At 36.9% G+C, this 11,247-nt stretch overlaps 1 protein-coding gene across 1 annotated transcript; it reads left to right on the forward strand.

Moving 5' to 3' along the window:
• The first annotated feature begins 3,080 nt into the window (after positions 1-3,080).
• LOC115986015 (uncharacterized protein At4g02000-like) lies at positions 3,081-3,800 on the forward strand. The gene has a single exon (XM_031108885.1). The coding sequence runs from the start codon at positions 3,081-3,083 to the stop codon at positions 3,798-3,800; it is 720 nt and encodes a 239-aa protein (XP_030964745.1).
• Positions 3,801-11,247: the final 7,447 nt, after the last annotated feature.

Below are 11,247 nucleotides of genomic sequence, written 5' to 3' on the forward strand. Positions count from 1 at the left end.
AAAAGATGAGCTAATTGCACAAAATATGACCCTAACACTCTCTACTCACATTCACCATTAGGTAGGAAAGTATCCGTCGGGTTATCCAATACCGACGATAGACCACACTTAGTCTTATGCCATTTGCATGTTCTCCACTTATACATCCCCATATGGAAAGCACTTGCACACCACATCCAAAGATTATTCTACATATTCGTATCCTCTCATATCTTTCCTACAAGGAAAGATCCTTTGTTTATAGGATCGTCATCAACCCTACACCCCTATGTAAGTACCAAGTCTCCTCTTCTCCACAATACATAAATTTTCCTAACTCTTACACTTTTGAGTTATTGGAGATTCTTCTATTATTAACTTAGCTTTCAGAGGGTTTTTAGCTAGCACCCCATTGATGCTCTCTATAAGGGTAGTTTTTTTTATACTCATATAGCCAGGTCTAAGCATTATGGACCGATGAATGAAGGAAAATTGGGGTTTAAAATTTTTGGTAACTTTGTTTTGTTAGGGTAGCTTGCAGGGAGGGTTTTGTGTTTGTCCTGGAAAAATAGATTATGTATTAAAGTCCTCACCGCTAAGTATAAGGTGGGCAATAATTGGCTGAGAGCAGGGGTAGCTAAGTTTGGAAAGGGTCAACCTATTTTGTTTGGAAAAGAGCTTTTGTAAAATTGTGGGAAAGATAGACAAAAGGTTGCAACTAAATGAAAATATTTGCTTATTTCCAAAAAGGATAAAATTGTTTGATTTTAAATTTTAGGAGAAAAATTGTAACATACTCCCTAACATAAAAAGAAAATGCTTTTTTTTCTCATAGTATTTTGTAACGATAGAATTTTGTAACAAATATTCTAAGGTTGTATTTGGAAACTTGGATTTAGATTTAGATTTGAATTTTAAATTAATAGATTTGAAATGTCTTGATTTCAAATTCATTAATTTTAGAAATTATTTTAAATTCAAGCATTTTAAAGATTTAAAATTCTTAGTAGATTTGTCAAATCCAAATCTTTGACAATTTTTAAATTGTCCAAAAAGATATTTGAATTCCAATTACCTAAATCCAAATTCAAATGTCCAAATCCTATTATTCAAACACACCATAAAAATATTGATTTAGAAAATAATTTAGAAAAAAATGATATTAAAAAGTGATATTAAAAACTTTTTAAAAATAATTTATTAATAATTTTTCTAAAATAACACATTAACCTACTCGTAATAATATATAATAGTATTATAAAATAACATTATTATAATATATGTTAATGAATTTCATATTAGTTTAGGAACTATTTTTAGAAATTTTTTATAAAAAAGTAACTAATTTTTTTGACAATATTTTTATATCTTTCATAAAAATGATATTAAAACTTCTTTAAAATAACACCAAATACATAAAATATATCCCTCCGAATTGAGCCACGTGTTTTATTACCTGTGCTGCACCTACAAAAAGTGGAGGTTTTGTGCAGAAGAGATTCACATGGTGATTCAAAATAGTAAGTTAGGAACGGTTTGAAAGTATTTAGAAAAGTAGCATCTCGAGTTTTTAAAACTCGAGATCCATAGTAGAACTCGAGTGCTAAAGACTCGCGTTCTGAGTGGGAAAATGCCACATAGATCTCGAGTCTTTAAGACTCGAGTTTTATGCAAAAAATTTCACCTATAGTGGCGTTTTTAAGCCTTACAGTGACGTTTTAAAGCCCTATAGCGGCGTTTTCCTGCAAAAAATTCTTGTAAGTAGCAGGTTTAGGGTGCCCTATAGTGGCGTTTTTAATCCCTATAGTGACGTTTTAAAGCCATATAGCGGCGTTTTTTGCAATTAATGGAAATCGAGTCTTTAAAACTCGATTTTCAACGCAATTTTTTTTTTCCAAATCGAGACTTAAAACTCGAGTTCCAAGATGGAACTCGAGTTTTAGATACTCGAGATGTTATTTTTCAAAATTGTTTTGAAATATGACAATTAACTAAATTGTTTAATATTTATTGTTATTTTTAAAAAAAATTCACAAAAAGTGATTGCTATCCAGTCATTCTTGTTCAGCAAGCACTGTTGTTACTTTCAATTCAGCCAAATAAAAAATACTAGTTATGCCTTCCGAATAGCTGTACATGTGGAAATGGACTGTGGGACATTGTAGGTAGTCTATAGTTTGGGGACTATGAAAAGAGGCTTTTAACGAGACATTAATATAGATTTCCTGTGTCTGCTACAGAAGAATTCTTATTTTATTTTATTTTATTTTTTTTTGTTGCTTTTTGGGAAAAGTTAACTAATGTACCAGATTTAAAAATTATTTTTAAAATTTTTTATGTAAAAATAAAATAATTATTTTTTAATGATTTTTAAAGTTAGATTGTGTTTGTTGAAATTAAATTTTTTTACTGAAATTACTGTAGATAAAGGTAAAAGTTAGCTAAAATAATATAGTGCGACGTATAAATAATACCAAAAACTGCAATAGGATCCATTAATAGTAGCAAAAATAAATTGAATAATAAAATAAGCTGACTTTTTCAGTTGGAGCCAAATGCACTTAATGAAAGTTTTAAAACATTAATTTAGAATATATTTTTATAAAATTTTTTGATCGAAAGAAGTAAAAGTAATAATTTTTTTAGAAACTATTTAATGTATGCCTTTAAGGCACAAATTAATTATTCATTTTACAAATTTTTTTTATGAAAAATTAAAAAAAATATTTAAAAAGTTAATCACTTTTTTGTTTTCCCATAAAAAATTTTCTTAACATGGTTCAGTAACATATACCATAAATAAATATGAAACTTTATTAACAATTGGAAAATGTTATAATGCCTGATAAGAATGATTTATTGTACGTTTAGCAAAATAGGTTTCTCTTCGCTAGCGAAAGGTGGTTCCTCTCCATCTTCTCCTAGGTCATAGAATAGTCATCCCTTCCTTGGAAGGCGTCTTTGTATCTTGAGGTAACAGGTTTACCTTCAAGGTTTAGTGGTTTTTCCTTTCTTTCGGGGGTGGGGAAACACTTTTTTTCTTTGTTTTATTCTTGAGTTTTGTATTCGTTGTCGGCTATTTCTAGCTTTTTTTTAGATTGATGGAGGAGTTAGCAAAGTCTTGGAGTTGTCTTACTCCCTCGGACGTGGAGGGTTCTCAAGTTAGTATCACAGAAATTCCAAAGTTCGTACTTGCAGCAAGATTTCTCACCAAGAGGGCTTTGAATGTGGAGGCTATTGCCAAAACATTTACACCCATATGGAGGATGAAAAACGGTTTTAGGGTGACAAAGGAGAGTGACCACGTGGTGCTCTTTACTTTCGATAACCAAACTGATCTGGAGCAAGTTCTTAATACAGAACCATGGAGCTTTGATAAGCACCTTATGGTTTTGCATAGGTACGACAAAGAGGTTGAGGTATCAGAGATTGATTTTAATACGGTGGCTTTCTGGATACAGGTACACGAATTACCAGTTCGGTTTCGAACAAGGGCTGTGGCAGAAAAGATCTGTGGTGCTGCTGGTGTGGTAGACAAAAACACGGAGGAAGGTGACAGTATGGGAGATGGTTTTGTTCGAGTAAGAGTCAAGGTGGATATTTCAAAACCTTTATGCAAGGGCTGTGTGGTTTCTTTGGAGAATGGGAAGGAAATCTGGGTTTCTTTTAAGTATGAGAGGCTGTCAAACCTGTGCTATTGGTGCGGCAATCTCATACACGACGACCGGGATTGCGAGGTGTGGATTGAGAGTGGTGTCACGTTACCATCTGAAGCCCAACAGTATGGTGCATGGATTAGAGCTTTACCATTTGTGCCATAAAAAAGAAGCTCCGTCTCTGTTCAAGGTTTCTACAAGCAAACGGCTACAGGTTCAAGTACATCGACTACCACAAAGCAGCCTGCAAAACCACGGGTGATGATTCGACGAGGGGGTCCGGTGCCGGAGATTATCAGGTCTGGCAAAGGGAGTGAGATGCCAAATCAGGATGGAAATAAATCTCTTGATTTTCAGGAGACAAATCTGGTAGAATCCATGCCTTTCCATACAGGTTCACACGTGGATATTGAAGTCAATGTTGGTAATATGGATCAGATTAAAGGGAGCCTATCTGCTGAGCTGTTTGAAGAGAAATTAGAGGAGATTAATCGAGATTTGAGCAAATTTAACATGGCAACTGAATTTCAGTTCAAATCAAACTCTCCCACGGGTAAGGAAAATATTTTGGAATCAATGACAATTAATGAAATTTACACGAAGGCCACTTAAGCACGTGCAACACCATCAGGCAGTAACCGTGCACCATTATCTGTTCTACCCGATACTTCACAACTCAACACAGGGAATGTAGCTACCTGGAAACGTCAAGTGAGGTATACCACAGGCACGGATGTTATCATGGAAGATGCAGTGGGTTCAAAGCAAAGTGCTCATCCTACTGGGGGTTAGCCGGAGTTACAGAAAAAAAAAAAAAAGAAAATTGTTTCTCAGGTTGGCAAAGGTGACAAAGAGATATTGGCGGAGGCTGGTTCCCAGCCCCGCCAGAACCAATGAGTCTTTTATGTTGGAACTGTTGGGGGCTGGGGAACCAACGTACAGAAAATCAGCTTGCAGAAATAGTGTGGGCAAAAGATCCCTCCATTGTGTTTTTAGCCGAGATATGGACGAATGAAGCTAGGCTAATTTTCATTCAAGATCGTTTGAAGTTTAAGCACAAATTTATTGCACCTAGGAGAAATAAATCAGGAGGTTTAGTGATGTACTGGAAGGAGGAGTTTGATTTAACTATAGAGACTTTTTCAAAGAACCATATTGATGTCACAATTTGCAAAAATAAGGAAAGGGGGTGGAGTTTCATAGGTTTTTATGGAGAACTGGATACACAACTCAGACATGAAGCTTGGGCATGTTTGAGAAATCTGAAAACACGAAGTCATGCACCTTGGCTATGTGCGGGAGATTTTAATGAAGTTACAAAGCAATTTGAAAAATTGGGTGGTAGAACTCGGCCTCATAGTCAAATGCAAGCTTTTAGAGATGTATTGGATGAGTGTGGTTTTATGGACCTTGGGTTTGTGGGATCAAAGTTCACATGGCATAAGCATTACGATAATTTCACAGTATGGGAGAGATTAGATAGGGCAGTGGCAAACAATGAGTGGTTTTCTTTGTTTTCGGATACACAAGTTCATCATCTTGATGTTACCACTTCAAATCATAAGCCCTTGTTTTTCATTCCAGATGGAATGGACTATAAGCAATAGAGGCCTTTTCGTTTTGAGCAGATGTGGATGAGTGAATCAGGGTGTGGGGCAACAATTGAGGCGGTATGGCAGCAGGTAGGAGATGATCAAAGGGGTGAGAGAGTGATAAAAAAAGTAGATAAGTGTGGGAAAAGCCTAACCAAATGGAGTAAGACTTGTTTCTGGAATGTGAGACGGGAGTTGGAACAAAAGAGGAAAAAACTAGCTTAGGCCGAGAGGGTAGCATGCAGTGGGGGTTCGGTGATACTGATAAAGAAATTGGAGAAAGAAATAAATGTACTCCTTGATAAAGAGGCACAGATGTGGGGGCAACGGGCTAAGGTGCAATGGCTGAAAAAGGGGGACAGGAATACGAGGTTTTTTCATAGCAAAGCCTCACAACGAAGAAGGAAAAACTACATCAAGGGGTTGTATGATAATGAAGGTCAATGGTGCACTAATCCTAGCCAAATGGAGGAGATTGTGTTGGAGTTTTATTAGGCTCTTTTCACTTCCCAAAACCCGGAGAATTTTGATGAGGTTTTGGCTCAAATACCCCGGGTTGTAACAGATGATATGAATAATGATTTGATGGCATAGTTCCAAAAAGAAGAAGTAGAGACAGCTCTTAAGCAGATGGCTCCTCTGAAATCACCTGGACTGGATGGAATGCCACCCATTTTCTACCAACATTATTGGTCTTTGGTGGGCAATGATGTGGTTGATGATATTCTGCATCTCCTTAATTTGGGTAATCTCCCTCCATCTTTGTGTCATTCTTTCATAACTTTAATCCCTAAAGTTCATAGTCTTGAATATATTTCACAATATCACCCTATAAGTCTTAGCAATGTCTTGTATAGAATTTTTTCAAAAGTTTTGGCAAACAGGTTGAAGAAAATTCTTCCCAACCTAGTGTCGGAACAACAAAGTGCTTTTGTGGAGGACAGATTGATTTCTGACAATATTATGGTGGCTTTCGAAACCCTCCATTATATGAGGAACCATAGTTCGGGGAAGACGGGGTATATGGCACTTAAACTAGACATGAGCAAGGCGTATGATAGGGTGGAGTGGTTGTATATGGAGAAATTGATGAAGAAGATGGGTTTTGGAGACACTTGGGTAAATCTGATGATGCAATGTATTTCAAGGGCTGCTTATTCTGTTTTAATTAATGGAGAGCCACATGGTCACATCACACCTTCAAGGGGGCTGCGCCAAGGAGATCCTTTGTCTCCTTACTTATTCTTATTATGCACGGAAGGGTTTCATGGTTTGTTGAGAAAAGCAGAGGAGAATGGAGATATAAGGGGTGTTTCTATTTGTAGAAGTGCACCAAAGCTAACACACCTTCTTTTTGCAGGTGACAGCCTTATTTTTTGTAGGGCAAAAATTAATGAGTGTGAGAAGCTTTTGGAGATCCTAGCCACTTATGAGCAAGCATCGGGGCAACAAATAAATAGAGATAAAACTACTCTATTTTTTAGCAAATCCACTTCCCATCAAATGCAAGCTTCAATTCAAGCAGCCCTTGGAGTACCCGTGGTCAAGCAATATGAGAAGTATTTGCGATTGCCAAGTTTCATAGGGCGAAAAAAGAAGGATAGCTTTGCCAACATTAAGCAAAGAGTCTGGAAAAAGCTCCAAGGGTGGGAAGGCAAGCTCTTATCACAAGCGGGGAGAGAAATTTTAATTAAAGCAGTGGCTCAAGCATTACCTACCTACACTATGTCATGTTTCAAACTACCGGTTACTCTCTGCCATGACATTGAAGCTCTTATCTGAAAAAAATTTTGGGGGCAGCAAGGAGATAGTCGAAAGGTGCATTGGGTAAGGTAGGAAGTGTTATGTAAGCCAAAGGAGCAAGGAGGGATGGGATTCAAGGATTTGTCCCGTTTTAATGATGCTTTGTTCGCTAAACAAACTTGGAGACTTCTACATGATAAATCCTCACTGTTTTACCGGATTTTTAAAGTGAGATTTTTCCCAAATTGTTCAATCATGGAGGCCACTTGTCCAAGCTCGGCATCCTATGCATGGAAGAGTATTATTAAAGGGAGAGATGTGATTAAACGTGGAGCTATTTGGAGAATTGGGGATGGGAAGTTAGCTCATATTTGGGGTGATAGGTGGCAGCCACAAAAACATTCAGCACTAGTTTTATATCCACGGATAGATGTTTTGGCTGAATCAAAATTCCAAAGCTTGATTGATGAAGAACGAAGATGTTGGAAGACTGAGTTAATTGATGAAACCTTGCTAGAATTTGAGGCAACATTGGTGAAAAGCATTCCCCTTTGCGTCACCGAGCAATCGGACGAACTAATTTGGCCTCACAGTGCAAATGGAGCCTACACAGTCAAGTCGGGTTATCGATTTTTGCAGACAGAATTTCAGAATCAACAACCGGGTCAGTCCGATCCTTTGATGCTCAAGCCACTGTGGAAAGGGATATGGGGTCTCAACGTGCTAAGCAAAGTAAAAAATTTAGTTTGGCGAGCTGTGAAAAACTCACTCCCCACAAAGCAGAATTTAGTTAAAAGAAAGGTGTTAACTGATGACCGTTGTGATCATTGTAAAATGCAGCAAGGAGACACACTCCATGCTCTATACCTCTGTCCGAAATTGGAGGAAATTTGGCTCTCGGTACAAGCTTGGAACCAACACAGTCTAAGGCAAACAAAGAGCTTTGTTGATCTTATGGGATGCATTTTGGCAGAGAACAGGGATCCGAACCTATTTGCTATGGTTGTATGGGCTGTATGGAAGAGACAGAATGATATGAGGGTTGGGAAAAGAGGTGAAAATCTACCAAACTTGGTGCAGCTAGCTCGAAACAGGTTACAGGATTTTTTGCTACATAATTCTGCAGCAACAGCATCTACGGGCAGACCTCCAATGCAGTGGCAGCCACCAGCGCACCACCAATACAAGATTAATTTTGATGGGGCACTTTCAAGGATGAAACCAGGCCGGAATAGGGGTGGTGATTAGGGACAGCAAGGGGGAGGTGATGGTCTCCTTGGTATAGCGAATTCCACTGCCTAGTACAGCTATTGAAGTTGAGGCCTTAGTAGCTAGGTGTGCAATGGAGTTGGCATTGGAAACTGGTCTCAATAAGGGGGTGTTGGAGGGTGATTCACTGATCTTCATGAACGCTCTGAAGTCAAACTCTCATAGCCTTGCACAGTTCGGTCATATTATCAATGATATACAATACTTAGCCTCTAAGTTCTCCATTATTTCTTTTTCTCATGTAAGGAGGCATTGTAATACTGTAGATCACTCGATTGCGAGGTGGGCAATTTCTTTTTCGTCATTACAAGTCTGGATGGAAGATGTACCATCAAAGATTGCAGATGTACTTCAGGCTGATTTTCATAGCCTTAGTTGAATAAAAATCTTCTGATGTGGATTATCAAAAAAAAAAAAAAAAAAAGAATAGAATGATTTATTGTGATGTCCATCTAATAAAGAACTTGTATAAATTTATGAGGTGATTAAAAATCGTACTGAAATGATAAAATGAAACTTAAAAAATTAACTATATTGACTCTATATTCTCTAAAATTGCTTTAGTGGCAACTTACGGTTAACGTACCATTAAGAATTATCTTAAAAGTACTAGTTTTGTTTTATCCATTATCTATATTCAATGTCTTTCCTCAAATTGAATAGATCAAATCACAGTTTTTATTACCCAATGTGACGTGTGGTAATGTGACGTATGATTGGCAGAAGACAGAGACGCAACTATTGTAGGTCAATATATAATTGGTAACCTTTTTTAATAATGTTTTCATGCAAAAAGAAAAAATAAAAAATCTTATTACAATACCATGTGCGCCATCATTTGTCTTGTTGGGCTCGGCTTAGCAATGAAAGCGCCCTTCTTCCAATTAACTTCAAGCATCTTTATATTTGGGATAATATACTGTATCAAGCAGTTTATATCAATTGTACTCGATTCTCCAATATATATATATATATATATATATATATATCACGTGTACTCAAGTGCTATATATCAAACTTAAATCCTCGTATCAATTGAAAAGTGTGGATGCCTCCTTTTTTTTTTTTTTTTTCAAGAAAAAAAGTGTTGATGACCACTTGAGAAGTTCATATTCATCTTCGTATTTCCGTGTCTTACTAATTATTTCTTTTATTTAATAATACGTGATCAACATAAAACTCTGTCCAAATTCAAGCTCTGTCCAATTTATAAAAGGTAGTTGTTTTCATTGTGTCTTTCAAACCCAAAGGATATTTGTGTGACATATAACACAGTGTAAGTTTTCTCTAAGAATTAGTACTTGTACCATCTAATATATCTATTATCACATTGATTCTATCTAAAATTATAGAATTTATTTAATGGATTAAAAATCCTATGGTTTCATGCTAAATATTATATAGGGTAATATTGCTAAACATAGTCAATGTTATTATATTTATATGTGGCATATTGTTGGGCTCTGTGGAGCCTAGTTTTGTTTGATCCGGTTCGACGACCCATCCCGACCCAAATAATATTGCGTGGTTTTTAATGGGAGATTTACTGAGAAAAAACGCACTTTGTACTTTTCCCTGATAATAGTGAAATCCCTGCAACTCTGTGGACGTAGACAAATTGTCGAACCACGTAAATATTGTTTTGTGTGTGTGATTGTTTTTTCTTTAGCGTGTGTTTTTTCTCTATTTTTTTTTGTTTCTCACAGGTTGGGATTTCGGTTAAATTCCCTACAACTGGTATCAAAGCCTAGGGTTAGGTTTGAGTGGGAGCAATAACAGAGGAAGCAGGAAAGACGTCTGGAATAGAAAAGTTCGATGGCACAGACTTTGGATTTTGGAGGATGCAAATCGAGGATTACCTTTATGGGAGGAAGTTGCATGTTCCACTTCTAGGGGAAAAACCTAAGGTTATGAAGGCTGAGGAATGGGCTCTTTCTGACAGACAGGTACTGGGAGTTATTAGGTTAACTCTGTCTAGGTCTGTTGCCCACAATGTTGTAAAGGAGAAGACCACAGCAGATTTGATGAAGGCTTTGTTTGGTATGTATAAAAAGCCGTCAGCAAACAATAAGGTGCATCTGATGAAGAAATTGTTCAATTTGAAGATGGCAGAGAATGCATCAGTAGTACAACATCTGAATGAATTTAACACTATCACAAATCAATTGTTGTCTGTAGAAATTGATTTTGATGATGAGATTCATACTCTGATCGTCTTGGCTTCTCTGCCAAACAGTTGGGAGGCAATGAGGATGACAGTAAGCAATTCTACAGGAAAGGGAAAGCTCAAGTACAATGATATACAAGATTTAATTCTGGCTGAGGAGATTCGTAGAAGAGATACAGATGAAACCTCAGGATCTGGTTCTGCCTCAAACCTTGAGACAAGAGGCAGAGGTAATGACAGAAATTCAAATCGGGGCAGATCAAAATCCAAAAATTCTAATTGGAACATAAGTAAATCTAGATCAGGCCAACAAGTACAATGCTGGAACTGTAGGAAAACAGGTCACTTTAGGAGGCAATGCAAAAGTCCTAAGAAGAAGAATGAAGATGATTCTGCTAATGTTATAATAGAAGAGGTACATGATGCATTACTTCTTACAGTAGACAGTCCACTTGATGATTGAGTTTTTGACTCAGGAGCTTCGTTTCATACCACTCCACATCGAGAAATCATACAGAATTATGTTGCATGTGATTTTGGTAAGGTGTATTTGGTTGATGGTTTAGCCTTGGATGTTATAGGTATGAGAGACGTCCGGATATTGTTGCCCAATGGATCTGTCTGGTTACTGGAAAAGGTTTGACATATTCTTGACCTGAGGAGGAATTTGATTTTTGTTGGACAACTTGATGATGAAGGACATGCAATACTATTTGCTGGTGGTACTTGGAAGGTTACAAAGGGAGCTAGGGTATTGGCTCGTGGAAAGAAGACCGATACTCTATATATGACCTCAAGTCTAAGAGACATAATTGCAGTTGCTGATGCAAGTACTAATACA

Source organism: Quercus lobata, chromosome 4 (genome assembly GCF_001633185.2).
Source record: "Quercus lobata isolate SW786 chromosome 4, ValleyOak3.0 Primary Assembly, whole genome shotgun sequence".
Taxonomy (NCBI): Eukaryota; Viridiplantae; Streptophyta; class Magnoliopsida; order Fagales; family Fagaceae; genus Quercus; species Quercus lobata.